The sequence below is a fragment of the Molothrus ater genome, chromosome 14, assembly GCF_012460135.2.
Source record: "Molothrus ater isolate BHLD 08-10-18 breed brown headed cowbird chromosome 14, BPBGC_Mater_1.1, whole genome shotgun sequence".
NCBI lineage: Eukaryota > Metazoa > Chordata > Aves > Passeriformes > Icteridae > Molothrus > Molothrus ater.
This window is the reverse complement of record NC_050491.2, coordinates 2755989-2779723: the sequence shown is the minus strand read 5'-3', so window position 1 is coordinate 2779723 and position 23735 is coordinate 2755989. Positions and strand designations below refer to the sequence as shown.

The 23735-nt window shown below is 45.0% G+C and overlaps 3 protein-coding genes and 1 non-coding gene across 4 annotated transcripts in view; 2 read left to right on the top strand and 2 right to left on the bottom strand.

Annotated features, from left to right (window-relative positions):
* ATP7A (ATPase copper transporting alpha) overlaps positions 1-915 on the bottom strand; it is a 31366-nt gene extending 30451 nt beyond the window's left edge. Inside the window, 1 exon segment of the mRNA XM_054516353.1 lies at positions 857-915. The gene's annotated coding sequence lies outside the window, so the exon portion shown is untranslated.
* Positions 916-2577: 1662 nt separating this feature from the next.
* Positions 2578-5183, bottom strand: LOC118698891 (cytochrome c oxidase subunit 7B, mitochondrial). Its single transcript, XM_036402450.2, has 3 exons — positions 5054-5183; positions 3318-3442; positions 2578-2777 (listed from the first exon to the last, which is right to left on the bottom strand). Exons 1-3 carry the CDS (start codon positions 5088-5090, stop codon positions 2703-2705), a joined length of 237 nt encoding a protein of 78 aa, XP_036258343.1. The 5' UTR covers positions 5091-5183; the 3' UTR covers positions 2578-2702.
* A 187-nt stretch (positions 5184-5370) lies between these two features.
* TRNAL-CAA (transfer RNA leucine (anticodon CAA)) lies at positions 5371-5487 on the top strand. Its single transcript has 2 exons — positions 5371-5408; positions 5442-5487. It is a non-coding gene; the product is annotated as a tRNA-Leu (tRNA).
* A 2574-nt stretch (positions 5488-8061) lies between these two features.
* MAGT1 (magnesium transporter 1) lies at positions 8062-18946 on the top strand. Its single transcript, XM_036402373.2, is given in 11 exon segments — positions 8062-8094; positions 8096-8299; positions 9422-9591; positions 10422-10539; positions 11484-11624; positions 12481-12621; positions 12959-13048; positions 14248-14311; positions 15914-15988; positions 16402-16492; positions 17478-18946. Coding segments are annotated over 11 exon segments (1143 nt in total). The 3' UTR covers positions 17494-18946.
* The last annotated feature ends 4789 nt before the right edge of the window (positions 18947-23735 follow it).

The following is a 23735-nucleotide window of genomic DNA, read 5'->3' as shown; positions in this document are numbered from 1 at the left end:
CTTAATCACTGAGAGAGAAACTGTGCATCTGCAATAAATGGCACAGCTACGTGACACTTGCAATAGGTTGTAATTCACATTGCTCAAGACTTTAACAAGCCTTGCTTGGTCAGCGGAGCATGGAAATTGCTCTCAGGGAATTCATTTCAATACCAACTGCATGGGGAAGAAAAAAGCACACATTGCAAACATTCTGCTTCATTTCTAATGAGTTTTACAGTATCTGAGACACATTCTTAGCAAATCCTTTAACTCGTTCTTGGCTTTCCACAACCTCCTGAAGTCAGATTTTTGGAGAACGTGAATGTTTCCTTGGAAGAATCATAGGAAATATTATGAGTAGAATATAATTTACAACCCCTTGTTATGTAAGCATAGCAAGGTCAATGGGGGCTTCCTCAGCCTTGAGCTTAGTCTCAAAGTACTCAGCAGAACAATATGAAATGTATTATATAATAAAAATGAGAAGAGTAAGACAGCAAACTACATATAATGTTAGCTTTTGCTTCCCTGCTTTGCCACCTGGGAAGGAAAAAAAGCTTCAGGAATTCTCTCTACTAAGAAAATACATTATAATTATTAAATTCTAGTCCAGCTGTGTTTGTGCTCACACAGGGCATTCTCATACGCACCAAATCCCACACTACCAAATCTTTGCCTATCTACATCCACACAATCCAACAAGTGTTTAAGTACAGAAACTCAACCTCTGCTGACTGCACAAAAGACCTTAAGATCTTAATTTTACACTACTTACATACAATTTGCAGAACATGAACACAAGGAGGCAACAGTTGTGTTGCTCTTGCTCATTTTTTTAAGATTTCACCCCAAAGCATCATCAACAACTACTTACCCTTTTCTAGAACTCCCACACTATGCTTTTCATTAGGAAAAGGTGCTTGTGCACAGAGCGCTGCCATCATAAGGGGGCATAAGGTGATATGAGAATAAACACCAAGTAAGGAGTTTCAGAGGGCCCAGCTGAGCAGCTCAGGATTGGAACAGCAGCTCAGTGACTCATGAGCTCCGAGACTTTCTCTGGCCAGTGACAGGAGCACAGGAGGGACTTTTCCAAGGGAGCGCAGACCTCCTGCGGACCAGGGCCCGAACCGTGGCCGAGCACAGCCCGCGGGTCCCGCTGCAGCCCCGGGAGCGGAGCCGGGCTCGGCCCCGCTGCTCCCCGGGGCAGCGGCTGAGCGGGAGCCGCCGTGCCAGCCCCGGGGCCGCCTGGACACGGAGATGCCGCCGAGGTGCTCTAGGGGTGAAGTCCCGGGACACCCCAGCTTGAGGGCACCCTCACACACCAGGCGGGTTTTGGGGCCCGAGCCCGGACCCTCCCGTCCCGTCCGGGGCACGCAGCCCGGCACCGCCACAGCCGCCCGCACCCCCTCCCCGCCGGGGACACGGTGACAACGGCCCGGGGGCAGCCCCGCAGCCGGGGGAAAGCGGGAGCCCTCAAGGCGCGTTCGCACGGGTCTGCGCCACTGAGGGAAGCGGGAATCCCCCGAGGGTCCGCACTGCCGGGGACAGCCCCGAGGCGGGTCCGCCCTGCCGGAGGGAAACAACCAAGGAGGGGCCCACGTTGCGTCCGCACCGACGGAGGGAAACAAGCAAGGCAGGGTCCCGGGCGCGGGTCCGCGCTGCCGGAGGGAGGGGAGCCCCGAGCGGGGCCCGCACTCACCGAGACCGCGGGCTCCAAGCGCCGCTCCCGGCCCGGCACCGCCGCGCTCTTCCCCCGCCGCGCCACGTGACCGCCCTGCTCGGGCCCGCCCACTGCCACGTGACCGCCCGCTCGACTCCGCCCACCGCCACGTGACGCGGGCGGACACGTGACGCTGGCGGGAAAAGGCGGGGCCGCGGTCGCTGCCACCGCTGTCACCATATCGCGACAGGAGCCCGCCCGCCGCGCAGCCACCGCTGTCACCATATCGCGACAGGAGCCCGCCTGCCGCGCAGCCACCGCAACTGGGTGCGCTTCAGGTCCCTCCCAAACCAAACCAGCCTGCGATAGCTGATCATCAAACACCAGCATGCCCCGGTAACTGTTCTTCTCCCACCTCATTTCTCTGCTTACTTCTACTGTAAACAGAAGGTAAATGCCGACACAGGGCTGGAACCACCCCAAATCTGGGTCCCTTCCAGCCCAAATCATTCTGGGATTCCCTAAGGATTCATTAGGAAAGTCCCATTGATGCTGGGATACTGCCTGCTCCTGTGGAGCCTCTCCAACCTCAAAGCTGACTTGAATTTCTTCACAGCTCTCAGGAGTCTCAGGAGGAGCAGCCTACTGGCAGAGGGATTCAAGCCATTAAAATCCTTTTGTGGACAAAAAGGGATCTCGACTTTGTTTTTACAAGTCAGATGTAAAGGGATGTGTGCTCTGCAGTGGGAATGCAGTGAGGTTGGTTCACACACACACCTGGCTAAATGAAAACTCAAAGTTCTGGACTTGTCCTTTATCCACCAGTGATCTCTACAGCAACAACTGGGACTATGTAAAATTCCTTGGAGTTTTTACACTATTTCTTACACTTCAGCAGAAGCAGAGCACAGAGAAAACCTGGAAGAGCCAGACAGGTTTCTAGGTACGTTTATTAGACCAGGAATGCCACTGTCCAAGTGGTAATCAGGGAACAAATGCCACTACATGACCATTTTCTCAGTGAAACTCTAGACCAGTTCATTAGAAGCAGAGGCTGTTACCCTCTCCATTCACTTGGAGTGACTCTGCCAACAGGTGAAATGCCCCACTCAACATTCAGCGCTGTGAACACCTGTAAAGGGACAAAACCCAAGATTATTAACTCTGAAATCAAAGAAACCTTTGGACATAGGGTTATTTTTATTGTTTTCAGCTCAGATTTCTTGTTATTAGAACATGACATCTCATAAATTTTCTAATTTAAAAAGTGGAATATATTTATATTGAATAGTATTTCAATGTTTCAGTTTTCTCTTTCAAAATATCCAACTGTAGAAGAAAGAATCTGGAATGTAACACCCCACCACCATGTTGATATTTTCATCTAAAAGTTTTGCTGCTGTACCTGTAGAGGTTTGAAATCCCAAGTAAAATTGAGAACACTTGTGTTTCTGATACATTTTCAAATCAGGCAATAGATTGATGCAGAAATTTGAGTAACAACTCCAAATCAAGCTGGCAATTAAAATAACTTTCCCCTCTATCACATCACTATTTGCTTATGCAAGAAGCTCCTCAATTCTGACCACTGAATTTATTTCCAACAGGCAGAACTGACACTTTTTAAGTCTGCAGCTCAAGTCACAAGGGAGTGGTGACAAAACCAACTTACATAGCTCCAGACAGCAGTGAACACGGAGGCTCCCCCGAGGAGCACCATGGTTCCATATTTATCGTGGAAGGTGGGCTCGTGCTTGCGATGAGCTCCTCTGACTGCAGTGTGCTGGATGCCACGAGCTGAGCATGTCAACAAGTACAGAAATCAACTCAAATACATCCTCAAACCATTCCCAGTCCTCATCTCCCACCAACAGAGAGACAAGTGTTAGTGTTGAAAGACTAAAAATGCTGGAAAAATATTCATTTGGATTTAGAACTGTTGAATTACTCCAAAACACAGGATATACATAAATACTTTCATTTTTCTCAGCTCTCTCAATTTCTCTCTAGAAAGTTATTCCTTAAGTCTAATTCCAGTAAAAAAAAATGTCCTAAGGTAACTTTTTCTTTAATATGTTTTATTTAGTATTACTGTTTCTCTAATCAAATATTTTGTTTAGTGCTTAGCATTTTTAGATTTCTACATGCAAATATCTATCCTGGCAGCACATGTACCCAAGCAATATCAGGATGAAGCTCACCATCAAATTATGGGGAAATTCCTGCCTCATTCCCTCGGGATTTTTTTTTTTTTTGAAGGGAGGGGAGGAAGGAAACTGAAATAACCCATAGGCATGAGATAAATAATAGAGAAAAATATACAAAGTGATATCTTCAAACGATGTACATTATAAGTGTACACTATAAAAGGTACACTTATTAAAGAGAAGGCAACAGTGAAAAATCAGAACAACAGCTACAAAAGACAGATTGTCCATTAGTCGTGTACAAAGCATTTAATGAGAGGGTGATGTGTGCATAAAGATATTACAAAATAAAACCTTTCAGTCTCAGATCAACGGTTTGCATTTTTATCCAACCGTGCTTAGAGAAGTTGATGGTGGTACCCATGTTACTACATCCCTCTTATGCTCTGTAAGGCTGCACAAGACGGTTTTTTTAACATAAAAAAGCCTGAGTATCTAGGAGATACATTTATTTTAGTTGCCCGCACCTCAGGATGAGCCCATGGTGCTGCAGGAGCAGAGAACAGACCCTGCTGGGTCCGTATCACTGAAGGGCCAACTCTAACCTTGAGCTTAAGGGCTGGGTATTGACTGCCCCTTGTCACCGCACGCTACCAGGCCAGAATGTGCCTTTAGTACCAGGGAAAGAAAGCACCAAGGAATGTGCCTTTAGTACCAGGGAAAGAAAGCACCAAGGAATGTGCCTTTAGTACTAGGGAGAGAAAGCACCAAGGAATGTGCCTTTAGTACCAGGGAAAGAAAGCACCAAGGAATGTGCCTTTAGTACCAGGGAAAGAAAGCACCAGGCCAGAATGTGCCTTTAGTATTAGGGAAAGAAAGCACCAAGGACGAACTGAACAGACCCTGCTGGGTCCGTATCACTGAAGGGCCAACTCTAACCTTGAGGTTAAGGGCTGGGTATTGACTGCCCCTTGTCACCGCACGCTACCAGGCCAGAATGTGCCTTTAGTACTAGGGAGAGAAAGCACCAAGGAAAGCAGTCCTAAGCCAAAAAGCAAGTAGGAGATTAAAAAAGGCTGAAAGTAATAAAAAAAGCGGGAGGCGAAGGACGCCAGAGCTGTCCGCAGTCCCTGAGGTGCCCTCACGACCGTCCCCGGTGCACAGCGAGTCGGGGCTGAGGGACAGCCCGCACAGGGGAGGACACAAACCGGGAAGACTCCTGAGGAACCCCCCACACCCCGAGAGCCGCCCCTGCGCTTACCGACGAGGCTCTGCGCGGCCCTGGCCACCGGGAACATGATGAGAGCCGAGCGCGTACCCTTGACGCCGGTGAAGAACAAAATGGTCGCGGCGGAAGTGGCGGCGCGGCGGGGGCCTGTGGGTAACGCCGGGCTCCTCCTCACTGCGGCGGAGCTCCGCGGCCGGGCTGGGCCGAGCTGAGCTGGTCGTTCCCTGGCTGCTTTCCTGCACCCCCTGGGTACAGTCGGGCTCTCTGTGATGAGGCAGGAGATACAGAGAAATGAGTAGCGGCAGTGATGACAGTGCTAAGTAAGTCCCAGAAAAAGCTGCACTTGCAGTGTCAGGATGGCCGAGTGGTCTAAGGCGCCAGACTCAAGGCGTTCCGCGCCTTCCCGCGGCGGGGTTGGGTGTTCTGGTCTCCGTATGGAGGCGTGGGTTCGAATCCCACTTCTGACACCACTTTTTTTTCCCCCCTCGTTGTGCGGGTTAATTTAAATTTGCGAAAGCGCCAAGTTGAAAAAAATCTGGGATTTCCGTGCAAACAGAAATCAGAAATAATTTAAAAATAAAACCTGAAAAGTGATGTGAAATACAAAGCTGTGTTTCATGTCAGGTACGTACAGGCAACTTGTGTATTTGTGATTGTGATATGTGTGGAAACCGACCATAAGACAGTTATAAAGACGAATTCTAATAAATACCTGAGGAAGTAAAGCATAGAAGAAGCCCTTTGAACCTATCCTTTGTTCGCAATTAACCTTTATAAGTCTTAAGTTGATTTAGGAGCATTTGAATTAAAGCTTTAAGGATGTTGCTTTTTGACAGGAACTTTCTGCTTATAGCTAAGCCTTAAAGAGCTTTGCAATAATAACCTTTTGAAGTATAATTTTAAAATATTGCTTGTAGTAAGGATCTTTGAAACTATAGCTTTAGAATATATATAAAGGAAACATGCTTATCTCATCTAACAAAACAGTGAAAAGCAGCTTGGGAAAGGAAGATGAACATCAACTCAAGGGTTAATAGTTTTGACCAAGGGAAGCTGGACATCACTGTTGTGAGATTTAAAGTCCTTGCAATCAAAAGGTGGACCCACATCTGGAATCTGGACCTCACCAGATGGGAGACTCCTTCCTTCTTTCGGAAACCGGACCCCCACCATCTGGGGATGCTCCTTTCCTGATACATCCTGAGAAAACTAAATCACAGTAGTGTATAGAATTGTGATGTAAAAATTGGGAATAGAAACTGCTGTTGAGTAAAATTGGGAATAGAAACTGCTGAGAAAGGTGATGAGTACCCCTATAAATACCTGTAAGCCTCAACTATGGGTGTGCAGTTGGAGGGAAAACTTCCCCCACTGTACCCAGCGCTGTATTGCTCATACTTTACCATATTAATTAATAATTGATTGCTGCTTGAATATTGGCCTAGTCAAGCTTCTCATTTATAACAGTGAGTAAATCCTCATCCCTCCCTGGGGATTCTGCATCAGAGTTTTAACCCAGCACACACCCACTGAGGCATTTCCCTGTGCATTTGGATTTTAACAATATTTGTAACACAGAACCCAGCAATTTATAGTGTGTGTGTCTAACATGGAGCATGTATCTGAGGCAAGAGGGAGAACTTCATTACACTGAGGATGGCAGAGCACTGGAACAGCTGCCTAGGCAAGGTGTGGAATCCCCCTCTTTGGAGACACTCCAAACCCATCTGCAAGCATTTGTGTTGTTTCAAAATGTGGAGTATGTAAATTTTTTTAAGAAAGGATGTTCTTTGATGTTTGATCTTTGTGTACTTTCTAGCCTAATCAACAAGGAAGGAGATTTAATCCGTGAAACAGCAGGTATCAAGCTCTAAGTTATAGTAGAGGAAATGTATATATTGTACTTGAAGTATTGTATGTAAAACCTAGTTCTGCAAGTAAAAGAAAAGGGGGAAATACAGTAGAGGAAATGTTTTGTATTTGAATATCTGTACAGAGGCTTTGCCCCAAGGCCCCGGTTGTCCTTGATGGGCTGCGCGGTCTAAGGGCTGCAGCTGTGACCAATGAAGATAGCTGGGATAAAAGGGGGTGGGTTAGGCAGTCAGGGAGAGCCTTGAACTGAGAGAGAGAATAAGATGCAGAAGGAGTCTGTGCTGTGAAGATCTGCAGCCATAAGAACAAACCAAGGAGGTATGGACTACAGAAATCTGATAACAACAGTATGGGACTCTAGAAATAGAACAACAACACTAAGTGATGTCCAGATGTTGGAAAAAAATTCTTTTTGGTAGAACTACCTGTTAAGGTTTAGGGCTTGACATGTTTCAATTCTCTCAGGCTTACGGGAGTTTAACAAAGCTGGGAAGGAGGATGTGCCACTGATTGCAGACACAAAGAATGCAGAATTTATGGCCCACAAGGACATTTTGCAGCACTCCCATGAAAAGGAAGACACTAACAAAACCAACTCAGCAACTGGGCTGAAATCAGTTCCAACTGGTGAAAGGGAATTCCAGCAGGGGCAGATCACGACCACCAACCCACCAACCAAAAGAAGAAAAAGTCACGCTAGTGAGTATGGGAAGCAAAGAAAAGCATTGACCAACAGAAGATAGAATACTAATTAATAAGAGAACCACATTACTTGTACCCAGTGAACACAAAGTCCTCCATTTGTTAAAACCTATAACAGCAAAAAGTTTTGAGAGTTGGCGTGCTTGATTTGTGGAACACCACTGAGCACTCAAGGAGAGCACAACTCTGATAAGAATCAATCTCTCTCTGTGTGTAATTATTGGCTTGTTGCATACCGGGTAGCGAATTCGGAATCTTAGCGGGCAACACGGTGTCACCTGCCAGGAGCCCCTGTCTCGGGTGAGCTGCAGAGGTGCCTTCGAGCCGCAGGGCGATGCGGCTCTGATGCGGCTGAGGGACCCCCACAGCTGCCATCACCACCTGGGCTCCGGCCACACTTTCCCCCCTCAGGGCCCGCTCCGCCCCTCCCTCAGGGCTCGCCCCACCCACCTCTCGTGGCTCCACCAATGGCACGGCTCCAGCTCGCCGCGCTCCCACAGGCTCAGCCAATCGGAGGCCAGCAGGGACTCTGGAGCCGGCGCCTCCACCAATCGGCGTCTGGTGGGCGGGGCCTCGCAGCCGGCGGGGCGGGGCGGGCGAAGCGGGGTGGCCATGGCGGCGCTGCCGGTGCCGCTGCTGGCGCTGGTGCTGCTGTTGCTGGCGGGATGTGGCGGGCCCGGCGCCGCGGGACAGAGGCGGAAGGAGGTGAGACTCGCCCGGAGCCCCCGCGCTGCGCCGGGACGGGTTGTCGCTGAGCGGGATGAGGGCAGGACCGGCCAGGGCCCGGCGGGGTGGCCGGGCCTCACCTCACCCCGGGTCCCCGCCCTGAGGTTCGGCCGGCTCTGAGGGGATCTCGCAGGGAGGGAAGGTCCTCGAATCCAGGTTCTTCATTCTTTTTAGGAGCACTGTACCAGTATTGTCTTCCTAGTGTAGGGGATTTGCGGGGGGCAGAATGAGTGGTCTTTGGTTGCAGTCGCTAAGGTGCAAGTTAATTCCACGCACTTGACCTGCAGGGTTTAGAAAAAATCTTCTATATAAATGTGTATACTTCTGTCAGTTGTAAGTCAGAGAATAATAATTTATTATTATTATTGTCGTGGCTAGATTCTTGGGGCTGTCCTGTGCGCGGTCAGGAGTTGGACTTTGATGCTCCTACTGGCTCCCTTCCAATTCAGGATATATATTATGATGATTTCCTCTAACATATTTATCTGAAGAAGAGTGTTAATGAGTAGAGAAGTGCTTTGTGATAAATGTAACATTTGTGAGTTTGTCAAACTAATGCCTCTTCTTATGATGTTATAGTATTGATTGTTTCCTTTTTAAGGAATATTTTAGTGTCAAGCACTCCTGAATTTTTCAAATATATTCTGAATTATGGTTCTTTTTTCCACCAGTGCTGAAAATGAGAGGTTGAGATTGGTTCCATCTTTGGTGGAACAATTTTTGAAAGCTGAAAACAGTTTGATGCTTAGTATAGCAGAAAGGCTGTGGAGGGGATGGAGGTGGTTGGCACACCTAAAGAAATCCTACAGCTGCTGTGAGGAGGGGCTGCTGAGCTCAGGGTCTTCACCAACATGGTCATGCTGAGTGCTTAAAGCTCTGTGTGTTACTGGGTGGTTGAAGTTAATGAATTATGTGAACATGACTGTCAAAAGCTTCTCTAGCCTTGCAGAATCTTACTGAGGTATCACATCACCTGCGTGGGGTTATGAAAAGCAGTGCAGATATTTGTTGCATCAAATCTAAAACATTCTAAGACTGTACTGTGAGAACTGGAAAATAAAAAAAAAAACAACCCAACAACTGCTCTGACTTGATTTTCAGATGGTGTTGTCAGAAAAAGTGAACCAGCTGATGGAGTGGGCCAGCAAGAGATCCGTGATCAGAATGAACGGGGACAAATTCCGGCGCCTCGTGAAGGCCCCTCCCAGGAACTACTCAGTGATTGTGATGTTCACTGCCCTTCAGCCTCACAGGCAGTGTGTTGTGTGCAAGTATGAGCTCCTTTAGTCCTAAATTAGAACTTGAAAGTCACCTGATGCTTTGTAGGACTCTAAATTTAAGGACAGGGTTGCACTTTGACACAGGTGGGAGGAATAAACTTGGGCAAGTTACAGTAGGATTGGCTTTGCAATTTAGTGTGTGGGAATATGTGTGCAATATGTTTGTGAGGAAACATAAACCTCTGATTTATCTCCCTCCTAATATAATCCCTGCTTTGCAGAAACAGTATTTACTCTGGAGAAAGACACAGTGAAAGCTCAACTTTTCAGGCATAAACTGCTGAAGAAATATTTGTAGAATTATTGCTGGCCACGGAGCTTAAATGTTGTTCTTAATTAATATATTGTTTGGCAGTTATTTACAATTCCAGTATCCTGGATCCTTAACCATATTAGAGCTTTTCTGTATTAATTTGGAGATGGCAGAGGTCTGTAAGGGTGATTTTTATACCTTGAAATTATTGGTTTCCCACCCTCTGACTTGGAAGAAAGGGCACAGCTGGCCACATTTGGGTGCTCTGTGGACTGGCAAGTCATGAACAGCTGAGTTCCAGTTCACCTTTCAGTTAGAAATTGCCTCAGCTTGTGTTTGTAGACTCAACAAATCTTGCACTTCCATTTAAAAAAGCAGGTGCCAAATGCTTCCCCTGATGGTAGATGAGTGTCTGTCCTTAAATGATTTCATTAACACTTAAACTTTCTTTTGAACCCTAGAATTTTAATGGGGTGGGTGTGGGAGGCACCCATGGATGGGGTGGGCTGCTTCACAACTTGCACCACAAACCCATGACACAGCCTCTCTCACTTGCTGTGCTTTCCAGGCAAGCTGATGAGGAATACCAGATCCTGGCAAACTCCTGGAGGTATTCCAGTGCATTTACCAACAAGATTTTTTTTGCTATGGTAGATTTTGACGAAGGCTCAGACGTCTTTCAGATGGTAATGTCTTTTTCTGTTTTTAGTTTGGGTTTTGGGAAAGAAGGTAAAAATGTTAAATAATTTAGTGTAACAGTGAACAAAGGAATGAAAAGTTAAAAGCTGTCACTCTCGAAAGGAAGATGGCCTGAGCATGTTGGTAAGAATATTAACAGAACTGACAGATGTGGAATAGGTATAAGGAGCAAATTGGTTTCTTTGACTTTTTTTCCCTGGGTTTGTCTCCTGTAATAACTTATGGTGTAATTCTTAATGGAATTCTTCTGTGGTAAGTGAAGAGGCAAGATAGAAGGCACTGATGTCCTTAGGAGCAGCTATTACAATTTTTAGATTAGTAGAGAATGATAAATTAGGCTTTTGGTATTTCTTTTCAAGTACCCAGCCATTTTTCTCTTCTATTATCATTGTGTGACCACATTTTTTTTGTTCTCCAGCTGTGAGAACATTCCATGTACACTTGGAATTGTCGGTCACATTAATAGTTCATTACAGTCTTGCAGATGTTAATTTTTTTTTTTTGAAGAGGTACTAATCTCTATTTAACAGCCACACAGTTTAGGCAGTGATACTTTATTAAATGGAAGCTTTTGAACTGGAAAGTTGAAGAGAGATGCCTTTTTATTACTCTTGTTAATTTTCTCCTTAGTGTTACATTAAAAATGCATTCATCAAGCTATGGCCTTCCTAGAACGCCATATTTTAGAATCATATATTGTTATTTTGCAGGTTTCTCTATCAAAAGTAGTATTTGGAGAAGAAGCAGATGCAAAAAATGTGCATGAAATACAGAAATGCAAGCTGTGTGCTGCCTACTTGTTTTCTTTAAAAGTCACAGCCATTAAATCAAAGAACTAACTTTTCTGATTCAGTAACAACATTGCAAGCCAGAAATGGCATAGAATTGTGTCACTAAATAATCCTTTCCTCTGTGAACTCTCTCCCTGCAGCTGAACATGAACTCTGCCCCCACTTTCATTAACTTCCCTGCCAAGGGGAAGCCCAAGCGGGGGGACACCTACGAGCTGCAGGTGCGCGGCTTCGCGGCGGAGCAGCTGGCACGCTGGGTGGCCGACAGGACAGACGTCCATGTGAGTGCAGACACCTGGGCAGGGCCAGGGCCCCCCTTGCGTGTGCGGGGCCAGGGCCCCCCTTGCGTGTGCGGGGCCAGGGCCCCCCTTGCGTGTGCGGGGCCAGCACCCCCTTCCCTCAGCACCCCTTTCCCTCAGCACCCTCTGTGCAGGGCCAGGGCCCCTTCCCTCAGCACCACCTGTGCAGGGCCAGGACCCCCTTCCCTCAGCACCCCTTTCCCTCAGCACCCCCTGTGCAGGGCCAGGGCCCCTTCCCTCAGCACCCCCTCTGCAGGGCCAGGACCCCCTTCCCTGTGCAGGGCCAGCACCCTTTCCCTCAGCACCCCCTGTGCAGGGCCAGGACCCCCTTCCCTCAGCATCCCATGTGCAAAGCCAGCACCCCCTTCCCTCAGCACCCCCTGTGCAGGGCCAGCACCCCCTTCCCTCAGGACCCCCTGTGCAGGGCCAGCTGGGGATCATCACTTGTGCTCTGTGCCTCCTGAGCTGCTCTAAAGAGCTCATCTACAAAATCTAGTTCAGACTCACGACTGCATCTTTGAATTTCCTTGCAGTCTCTGTGCTGGTACTTTGTGTAATGCTGTATTTGAGAAGATGGTAACACTTGTCCTTCCTTCTCGCTCTCTGTTCCTGTGGAAGAAAAACAATCTCTAAATTATTGAAGAGGGTAAAGTTGTGTAAAACTGAAGTTACGGTATTGGTGGAAGAAGCATTGCTTACATCCTGAGTCGGATTTATTACCTAGAAAACCTGTGTGCTGTAGTTTTTCCACTCAGTGTGTTGTGGGTTTTTTCAGCAGGAGTGCAGGTATCATGTCTAATCCTACTGAGAGAAAATAATTCCCCTGTCCTCTGTTCAGATCCGTGTGATAAGGCCACCAAACTATGCTGGACCCTTGATGCTGGGGTTGCTGCTGGCTGTCATTGGAGGCCTCGTGTATTTGAGGGGCAGCAATCTGGATTTTCTCTACAACAAAACTGGCTGGGCCTTTGCTGCTCTGGTGAGTCACCATGACTTTTGTTTCCCTGTAACACTGACTTTTGTAGCAGTTCAAGTTTTCAAAAGCTTCTGTACTCCAAAATTCTTAAAACAGGTAGAGGAAGAGGAAAATGAGGTATGGTTAGTTTTGCTTTTTCACAGATTGATAAAATTATACGATCTTAAGTCCCTTCAGCTCACTGAATGCTTGATTAGATGCCTTTTGCACAAAGATAAAGTGGGACAATCCTTAGCCTGTGATCCAAACCATACATTTTGGTATGAAGTGAAAAGATGTCAGGTTAAATTAAAAATAGAAGAGAATCCTTATTAAACAGCATTTCTTCTTTTCTTTTCAGTGCTTTGTGTTAGCAATGACATCAGGCCAGATGTGGAACCACATCAGAGGCCCCCCCTATGCTCATAAGAATCCCCATACAGGACAAGTGGTGAGTGTGGCCTTCACTTTCTTGTCTGCATTTCTGTTGAATTTCTGCAGAATAAGGCTGATACTAACAGACAAACCAGAGTGCAAATTCTGCTTTTGGCTTCTCTCTTTGTGAGTGAGACCAACCTCTCCTTCAGTGGGCAAGGCAGATCAACCTGTCTTGCACGTGTGTTGTGTCTCCAGTGGTGAAGGGATGTGATAGTTCTAAATTGCTTACAGCACAATAAAGGTATTTTTAGGTTCAGTCTTAGATGCTAAAATTGCTGAACCTGGCAATTATGTTTTAACCTGGTCTTGTTAACACACAGTCATCTAATGACTTCCATGTAAAACCATCTTTCCTCAAGATTCTTGAGGTAAATTAATATCTAGTGACCTCAGATGTCACCTTCTTGGGAAGAATTTCTTTAATATTATTTGAAATATGCTGCTCTGTTCATAACATAGAGTGAGATGCATTGTGAAAGTAGTCACAGTGTTCTGAGAGCATTGCATCTGCCCAGGTGCTGACACATCACAGAGTGGCTTTTCTCATGTTTTTACTCAGGGAATTAATTTGATGAAATGTCCTTTTGTGCCTGGTTAGATGGGTCAGGCCCTTTGTATTCTTCTGGAGAAAATGGATGCAACTTTTTTTTCCTACTTAGATACGACATCATAGCCACAATAGGGTGTCCCATAGGGATTAAAAAAAATGTATTTTTTCACAAATTTCAATTTTTCTGTTAACCTAGAAGTGGAAAACATTCCAGATGCTTGATTCTGGAGCCAGGTAAGTCAGGTTCACACACAGATTGAGGGGATTGCCCCTAAGCTGAGCAGCAGTGTACTCAACCTAAGAATCTCAGTCAGGGAATGGATCAGATTTGGATCCCATTAGGATGCAGGAGGAACTAATCTTGTGGTGTTTTGCTCAGCTGGACTGAGAATCTGGACCACAAAGGTTGTAGCTGCACTTGAACTTGCTGTAATCTGAATGAGGCTGATTGGGCAGGGTAATAGAAGAAGGATCTTTGCTTCTGTTGCAGCTCCCCCAAAAATCAGTGCTCAACAGCTGAAATTGTTCATGCTCCAACTTCTGCTCTCTCCTGAAAAAACAAAAAACAATGTAAAGCCCAGTTCCAGCTCTGTAGCTGTTGTTAATCATGTCAAAGTTGTCTCCAGTCTTTTCTAAATTGAATTACTCTTTGTCTCTTACAGAATTATATCCATGGAAGCAGCCAAGCCCAGTTTGTGGCAGAAACACATATAGTTCTGCTCTTCAGTATCCTTCCTGGGAGAGGCTTGTGGTTTGTGACAGATTTTTGGTCAGCAAATGCTGCTGCCTTTTCTGTGGTGCTTTGTCATGGCTTTAATTGCCACCTAACACTGCTGCAGAAGCTTGTAAAACCTTTCTGCACTGCCAACTTTGCTTTTCCTGTGCCTCTGATCTTTAAGTTGAATGGAAAAATATTTACTGCTTCTCACCTTCTTGTTTAAGTACCAGGCTGAATACATCACTAAAATTGTGTATCTCTGTGGAATCAGAAGATTCTCCAGGATACTCCCTGTTCCTCTGTGCTTGTCTCTTTTCAATGTCACTTATTTCTTGCTTTGGAGTTGAATTCATTCCTCTATCACTGATCTTTTATTTCTTTGTTTACCTTCTTATTATCTTACCATTTGTTCCTACTAATGATGCAGGATTTTGTCATGCTGTCAAGAAAGGCAAGTGAAAATTTTCAGATTGAGAGCTTTTACTTTTCTCATTTGTACAAAAAATGCTTCTTTGGGGTCTTAAGAATACTTTAAAATTCAAAGTTCTGTTTTTCTATTCCCACATGTATGTTTTTGATCCACCATTTCTAACTTTGGTCATTTCTGGAGCTTTTCTTCTGTGTCTTGTTACCTGTATCAGCATTCCTTTATTTTTTATTCAGGACCTTATCTTGTATTTAATTTTTAAAATTTAAAACATGCACTTGGATGAAAACTTCTGATCTTTTTCTATTACTGTATTTTTGATCCCCTTAGTCAAATTCAAAGTAGAAACTTTTTGTTGATATTTATTTGTGTTATTGCTATCCATCAGATCCAACCCACCCATTGCTGGAGGCATTTTAAATGATTACATTTGGTGAGGTTTCTGTGGGTTCAAGTCCCTTTCCTCCTGTGCTGGAGATGGGCTGTGTCTGAAATGGAAAGATCCCTGATGGTCCTGATGCAGTCCATTATAAGAATTTTTCCTTTCAGGAGGACACTTGGGACTGACCATTAGTAGTGAATGGAATGAAATCTTTGGGAATTCTGTCTTTCATTCCACTGGATTCACTCCTTTCCTTTGCAAGGACTCATTCTTGGCAAATATCAGGCCTTTTGTGCTGTCTGTGCTTCTTTAATTTTACAATCCTTATTTTTTTTTTAATTTGAAGAATTAGAAAAGAAATATTGCCACTTGAAAGACAGCCTTGGATGTTGGATTAAATACTGCATGTGTTTTATTTGTTCTCTTGGCTGAGTGAATGCAGAAGCTGAATTCTTTTGGGGATTTTCCAGTGGAGAACAGCAGTAGGAGTGGACCAAGCTCTCTGAGAAGGAATGCTGCTACATTACAAGCTGAGATAATAAATGCATGTTTTTCACTTTGCCTGAAGACTTTCCAGTTTATATTTTAAGCTTTGCATTTATTTTCTCTTAAAAGCTGATATTATGAATGTCTTTCAGTTGTTCTTTTTTTCCCCCATAGTTACTGATTTGGCTGGGAAGTGTTTGACTTTTGCAGTGAGTTTTAATGCCCAGGTATGGTGTGGGGGCTGAATTTAGGGGATTAGGAGTGTTGTTTTGAGTCTCTTGTACTTTGTTGGTTACCCTTAAACAGCATTTGTAGATGGTGGAGTTACTTTAGGAATGGTCCTTCTCCACGAAGCTGCTACTTCTGACATGGATGTGGGGAAAAGGAAAAGTAAGTACTGACAGTTTGCTCTCTGAGCATATCAGTGAGGGTGTTTGATACACCATTTAACAGAAATGCTTTTGCACTGGGGGCTTTTGTTCACTCCCCAGCTCTAAGCTGACAGAATCATTTGGATGTTTGACAGTTTTTGGAGTTGCTTAGCAAGCTGCAAGATAAATCCTTTTGGCAGATGGAGAGAGATAAAGATGCTTTGCAGTGTTTTGCTAGTAGGGAGGATAAGGGACTTTTTCCTCAAACCATTTATGTAAAATTGGTGTTAATTTTGTATTTCTCAATGACACGAGTAGAGCCCTCATCTGACTAAATCTGTCAACATTGCAGAAGGCTTTGGAAACCTGAGTCACTGAGGTGTTTGCAGGGCAGCTGTCCCATCTCAGCCTCTCCCTGTGCATCTCTTGCAGTTATGTGCATTGCTGGCATTGGCTTGGTGGTGCTGTTCTTCAGCTGGCTGCTGTCTGTCTTCAGATCCAAGTACCACGGCTACCCCTACAGGTATGGCAGCCTGGGCCCTGCAGCCCTGCTCTCCTGGCTTTGGGGTGCAGCTGCACCACTGCTGCCTCATTTGGCAGGAAATACTCCTCTAAAAATGCTCCACTGCTTTCTCAGAGTAGTGATATTGGTTGATAAAGTCAGCAGAAATGAGAGTGTTTAATGGAGATCATGATTTTTGAGTCTATCATGAGCAAAGATTGTGGAACTCTACATTTCACACCATTGCATGTTATAAAATACTTAAATTTTCAGAATGATATCTCAGCCAGTTTATACTGCCAACAAATGTATTTTTCCCCCTATTTTTCTCTCTTCCATATTCATACATCTTCATTATTAATCCTTCTTTGTGAGAACAGGGAGGGTGCTTGATGCTTTAAAGCTTTCTTCATTTGGGGATTGCTTGTGTAAGGAGTCCAGTACTGTTAGTTGACCACTTCTATGTCTGTCTGACTGGGACAGACACACACACACACACCTTAGGTGTGTTTTGTACCTTTTATGCATTTTGAAGCAATAAGTACCTGTTAAAGCACCAGTTTCTAATGATTTCACCATCTGCAATGAGCTGAATTTGTCTATAAAGCTAAACCCACTGACAGATATTATGCCTTCTCTATGAGAAATGTGTTCTCATTTAAAAATACCTAAATAATAAAACCTGATATTTTATGAAGGCTTTTCTCAAGAGTAAAAGACAGCTGAAATTACTCCCTGTTTAATAACTATCAGCTTTTATTCTGGTTTCTGCAATGGTCTTAGGTACTCCTGCTGACTTTATTGAAGGGAAGATGTGGTTGGCTTTGGTTTTGAGTTATTAGAAACTCCTTTTTAAGTGATTTTTTTTTTTACAACTTTTGTTGTAGCAGCATCAGGCCCGTTTCTCACTCTGATTTTCTTGGCATTTATAAAAGCTGAGTGGAATGTTGCACACCTTTGCTTCTTAGAAAATGAAGAAGAATGTTTGTTATTTTGCTCTTTGCAGTTTCCTAATGAGCTAAAGGATTCCAGTCTGTAACATCAGGAAGGTGGTGGCTCTGAACTTGGATGTGGTGGAATGAGGAGCTCAACGTGTGTGGTTTGTGCTACCTCTGCTTACACTGAGACAGTTGAACACTGAACCAAAGACAATGTAGTGCCTTAAATACAGCAAACAGTTTGCTCTGAAGGACACAGAGTTAAGATGCAATCTCTCTCATAAGCTTTACATCTTCTTAAGCAGCTCTACTTCTAGCAAAATTCAGAACATAATGCTTAAAACTACATTTCCATGGACTAACTAGAAATGGTACTTTCAGTTCACTTGGATAATCTGTTTACCATGGGGTTTTTTTTCCCTTGAATTATCACCTTATTTCCTGTTTGTGCATAGCAGGTGACAGCAGCTTCTCTGTCATGCCTTTTCATGGTTGAGGAAACAGCTTCATGTACCTGGAAATCTTTTCCTTCAGCCTGTGTGCAACCCTTGGAGCATGCTCCAGGTTCCAGTGTGCAATGTGCAAATCCTAGAGCTGTGTCTCATTTTTGAGAAGAGTTCTCAACTGCTGTATGATGCAAGAGGTTGTTTCACACATGAAGGGGGAGTTTTCACCACGTTGAACAGTTATTAATTAGTTAAATCTTTCTTTGCCAAATGCTGAAACTGCGATGTTTAAGTTGTAAACTTTGACTCAAAGCTGAAAAAAGAATTCTTAGACTGGCCAACACTCACTCTCTTAAAAATATGAACCAGAAGTACAAATGTAACTATCTATGTGTTGCATGAATTCAGAGTTGCTACATGGCCTTCAGATTACTGCCTAGAGCCCTGGCAAACCAACAGATGCCAGATTTCTGGTCACCATGTGAGTTCTTGCATTCTCCACTTGTTTTCTCCACATTTTTATCCTTTGGGCAGAGGTGTCTGCTCCCAGGACAAGCTCTGTTATCCCAGGACACATTTGATAGCCTTACAATTGAATGCGTGTGCTGCTTGCTCTCCCCTTTTGTTCTCTCACCTCACAAAGATCCTTTGCCTTAAGAATTCTTGAGTGGAAGACATTGTGCCTCAGCAAGAACTGTTGTGCAATTCAGCAGTTGTACTACAGGAAATCTTTGCAGCCTGATTCAGTAACACTTCCTTCCGTAGGCTCTGCTGGCCTTAGAGGTTCATAGGCAGAGAGACTTTTGTCTCCTGCTTCTTTTGTCTCCTCTCTCAAAGGGTGACAGAATCTGGATGTTTGAAATTGAATCTCAGAAGGGATTGTATCACTCCAAGCAGAATGTTATTCTTATGCAGTTTTGCTGAATTAATACACATCTCAAGTGCCTTAACGTTGCTAATTTTGTTGTTTGATGTTTCAACTGGTTGAGATGCATTTTTTATGCCATACAGAACGATGAGCCTTAGTGGAATGGATAAATTGTGTGCCTGACTGGATTTTGGACAAGTTTCAATAAAACTTTTTAGTTTAATCCATGCTCCTGTGTCTTTTGAACTTTGACATAAAACAAGCCAACCTCTTTTCTTCTACTGTTGTTTCAACATGTTAATCACAGCCTGTCTGTATAGAGAGTAACCTGAATATGGGTGAGTAGACTGGATTAGTAGCCTCTATGTGTTTATGAGCAGAATTACATCCCAGAATGTCAGCACTAGAGAGATGCTCATGTAGCCAGCTGATAGTACAAAGATTACATGATTTTGGCTTGTCTTTGACAGCTGTCATGCTGTGAAAATCTTGGATTCCTGGAGTTCTAGACAGATCAACTCCTGGTGTTTCTGGAGGTGGATTCTTGTTAGCATTGTAAATTTGCCTGGAACAACTCAGCACTGCTGTGGCTTGTTTTCCTGCCCAGCTGGTAAAATGCTTCCCATAAACTTTTTCACTTATAATTTGTTCTGTCCTTCTAAAACCATTCAGTTCCATATTGCCTAAGTTTAAACAGTCACACCTCGTGCAGGTGAATGCTGAATTCATGTTCACCTTCCACTTGAGGTGGCCACAATGTTGAGAGTTTGGGATTTTCCTCTTTGTTTCCCCATGCTGAGATGAAAATGCTCTTTTTTTACAACAGTTTTTCTGCTCTCCAGGCTGAAACTGAAGTGCAAGGAGGAGGAAACAGGTGTGGTAGTGGAGCAGAAGATGGAGTGCTTGCAAGGAGCAGTGGCAGCTTTAGAGAGGATGAATTCTGGCAAGGTTTGACTTGTGCAGCAGTTGGCTCTGGTTGGTACCCAGGGTGATCCTTGGTGCCAGGGGCATTGGCACCTCACTGCCTGGTTAATGCAGCACAGCTGGGGCCAGCAGAACAAAGGTGGCCAAGGCAACACATTCAGGATGTTCTGTGGGGAAACTGGGAACTGCTGAGGACACCTCCTTTAGAAAGGGAATCATTAAATAGCTCAGGAGTGCCCTGAAAGCTCACTGTGAGAGAACACTTGTGATAAAGGGAGGAGATTGAGTATTCTGCAGCTGAAAATGGACTCTGTGGTTTTGGTAATGGGGCTGGCCTCAGTGAATGCTGCTTTTTTGCTGCTTTTGAGAAGGAGCTGTGGTGTATTGAGAAGATATTTTGGAATAATGGCTAGAAATAATTTAGGGAGCTCTCTGCACTAAGAGCAAGGCAAGATAGTAAATTTAAATGGATTAACCTGTGTAATGGTTTGCATTATGTACAATTACTGGATGTTCCTGTCTTCAGACCATTGCAGTGTTCAGCACAGAATGTGATTTTCATGAGGCCCTGGCACAGGGTGCCCAGAGCAGCTGGGGCTGCCCCTGGATCCCTGGAAGTGTCCAAGGCCAGGTTGGACAGGGCTTGGAGCAGCCTGGGACAGTGGAAGGTGTCCCTGCCATGGCAGGGAGGAGCTTTAATGTCCCTTCCAACAGAAACCATTGTGCAGTTCTGTGACAGTGGTCCCTAGCGGTCATTCCTGCAGCTGAGCCTTTTAGAGCAGCTCCATGAGCTCTTCAGGGCCAGAACTGCCCTGTCCTCCAGCAAGGCTGAAATGTGCCCAGCTCTGCATCTGCTGTGCTCTTGATGCTCATGCAAATAACCTCAATTAATGCCCTGCTGGTGATGGCCATGAGGGTAAGAACAAATCCAGCCTCTGGGCAGGCAGGGGCTGCCCATCCATGCCTGGGGACTGTGATGAGATGATGGCTGGCAGGGGATTTCAGGGGGAAAATGTGGGTGCTTCTATGGTCACTGGGAGCGTCAGCAAATGTACAGCCAGGTTTGTTCTGAGCCCTCAACATAAAAGCATAGCAGAGATTTTTTGATTCCCAGCAAATCAAAGTTGGAGTTTTAGAAGTACTGAAGAAAGTCAGCTTAACCTTCAAAACGTTTGGAACATCCAGAGAAAATCAGATGTGTGAATGGCTTCTGCTTGTTTGAGTGTGGTGCCCATGACATCAGATGATGCCAAATCCTGGAATCTTGTAGCCACACTTGGTTGGGAGAGAAGAACAGTCTGTAGTGTTCCTCCAGGGGCTGTTGGCAGTGCTTTGTGGTAGTTTGTTCTAAAAAATACCCATTCTACAACAGAAAAAAAACTGGAATCAGATAATTTAAGAAGTTAAAGTTATTATTTAAGAAGTTAAAATGCTTTCATCTGCTGTGAGGAATAATTCTCACAAAGGATTTGAGAAAGTACTGGCACTTGGTTTCTGTGTTGGACCTTGGTGTTTGCTATTTTCTCATGCTGGAAAAGTTTAATTCTCAACTACAAACCACTGCTCAAGTGACTCCACACCATTCCTTTCGACTTTCCTAAGGGGAATAGAGCAACAGCAACACAAAGAACAAACCCAAGCCCTTGAGTGAGCATCACCTGTTTTCAGTTTTATCATGCTTTTTGTCTGAGAAATAGAGAGTTTCATTGCACATAACCTGTTCCAATTAACGCTTCAGATCTTGAGCATTCCTTCAGAATTAATTTAAACATAGCCTTTTATTGGTCTGGATTAATTGTGCCACTTTTATCACAGATAATAATATGAAAGAGATGTATATGTAGTTTGTATTTCTAGGTCAGGAGCACATCAAGTTATTAAAATATCCTCTTGTCAATTGATAGCTATACAAGTCTTTCAGCTATGTTCCTTAAAAGTAGGGTAATATGTACTTAAGAGCACTAATTGCTATCCTAATGAAGAGAAACAATGGGTGTGATGAGACTCTGCAGTGGTTTGTCCTGCAAGCTGAGCTCTGACTCCTGGCTCAGCCAGGCTGTTGGAGCAGGGGAAGGGTCCTGGTCCTGGGGAAATTACCTGGGTGCAGGTCTGCTGGATGGGAGGTGTTTCCCTGCAGATGCACTCAGTGTCTGCCTGCTCACAGATTTCAGTCTACAAAAAGAGTCTGTGCTTCTCCAATCTGTTTTTTGACAGCTTCATGATAATCCCAGGTTTTGTCTTCCAGAGTAATTGCTGGGAGATGGGAGCATTTCCATTTTTACTTTATCTTGACCTTTTCTCACAGTAGGAATCCTTTTACATCTGTGACTTCAGATAGAAGTTATGAACTGGAGGCAATTAAATTTGGGTTTTTCAACTGCTCTCAAATACCTTCCCCAAGGAAACAGTGAAAGAATAAAATATTACAGAGCAATAGTAATAAATCTATGCTATTCTAAATCAGTGGGATATTAGTTGGTAATGCTGACAAAATCCCTTGAGGAGGAAAATGAATGTTTTGTGTTCTTATTTTAATCACACAGTTGGGATCCTAATGCAGAGCTCAGACTGGGTAATGCTTCCTGTTTCCTTCATCTCTCTGGTGGCAGAGCACCTAGAATGGCTTTTTGCAGTTTTTAGTGGAATTTGTGGCAGTTGGTTAATATAGATTTTTTTTCTCCTAAAATCAAATGAGAAGGCAGGTGATGCTTTGGTCTTCTCCAGCATGAGACAGAGTTTGGTAGCAAAGCTGCTGCTAAATCTGCTCTCTGCTATGACTGAATTCAGCAGATACAGGGTGCAGCTCTTGGATAAAATGTTACATTTAAAACAAATAGTGTTTAGACCTGTTTGGAGAATTTCCCTGGGAGATGTGTAAGCTTGGATGTGCTGAAGTGTGAAAGTGCTGTTGATTCTATTATCACAGAATGAAATGGGTGTTAGGGGTGATTTGCTTGGGTATTTTCTCATGTTTCATACATTGCTTTATGAAACCAGGTGAGTAGGTATGGTTTTTTTCTTTAGTTTCTCCAGAAAAAGATATTAATTTTTCAAAACTGTTTTTCTTTTCAGCAAGTGGCTTATTCTTGTCACCTGTTTCAGATTCTGTGTGATACTGGGCTTGGCTTTGGTGAGCCTGGTGAAGCCTGCTGAGTTCAGTCATCTTCTCACAAAAGCCTGCAACAACTTTCCTTTGAAGAGGGCTGCATTCCAGTCCTCTTCCTTTCACAACTTCTAACATCTGACAGGAGTGTAGAAGCTGCTAGTACCAGCAGGCAAAGTTGTCCTGGCACACTTAGGTGTAGCTGCCAGTGATGCATTTCCTTATCTGAGAGTTTTCTGATCAAAAAGGAGAAGTTGTCGCCAAGCTGGGCTGAAGCTGCCCCGGGCAGGGTTCCTGGGTGCTGCTCACCTTCAGCCTGTGTGTGGTTTATGTTATCCCTGTCCTGCTGTCTTTGTGCGTGGGGAACTCTGCTCCCAAGCTTGCTTGTGGGCTTGGAGCTCCTGGGCTGGTTCCTGCAGAGGCTCAGGGTCCTGCTGCTGATCCCCATGGAGGAGGAGGAGGGTCAGGGTGGTGAACCCTGGACAGGCTGAGGGTCCTGCTGCTGATCCCCATGGAGGAGAAGGAGGGTCAGGATGGTGAACCCTGGACAGGCTGAGGGTCGTTCTGGTGATCCACAAATCAGGAGGATCACTCTGGTGATCCTGTTGAAGGAAGAGGGTTGTTTTGGTGATCCCTGCAGAGGAGGAGGGCTGTTCGGGGGATCCTCATGGAGCAGGAGGGTGTTTGTGGTGCTGTTGGTAGGAGTTTGGGCACGTGCTCCGTGTTACTGTTGGCAAGGGTGATGTGTCTGAACGCTGTAATTCACCTGCCGTGGTTACCTCAAGGCAGCAGAGTGGCCCAAGGCCACGGTTCCCCTGCAATGAGGTGGCTCCTATCCCAGTGTGACACGGGCTCCTGTCCTGTCCCCTGGTGTGACACAGGCTCCTGTCCTGTCCCCAGTGTAACACTGGCTCCTGTCCTGTCCCGGTGTGACACGGGCTCCTGTCCTGTCCCCAGTGTAACACGGGCTCCTGTCCTGTCCCCG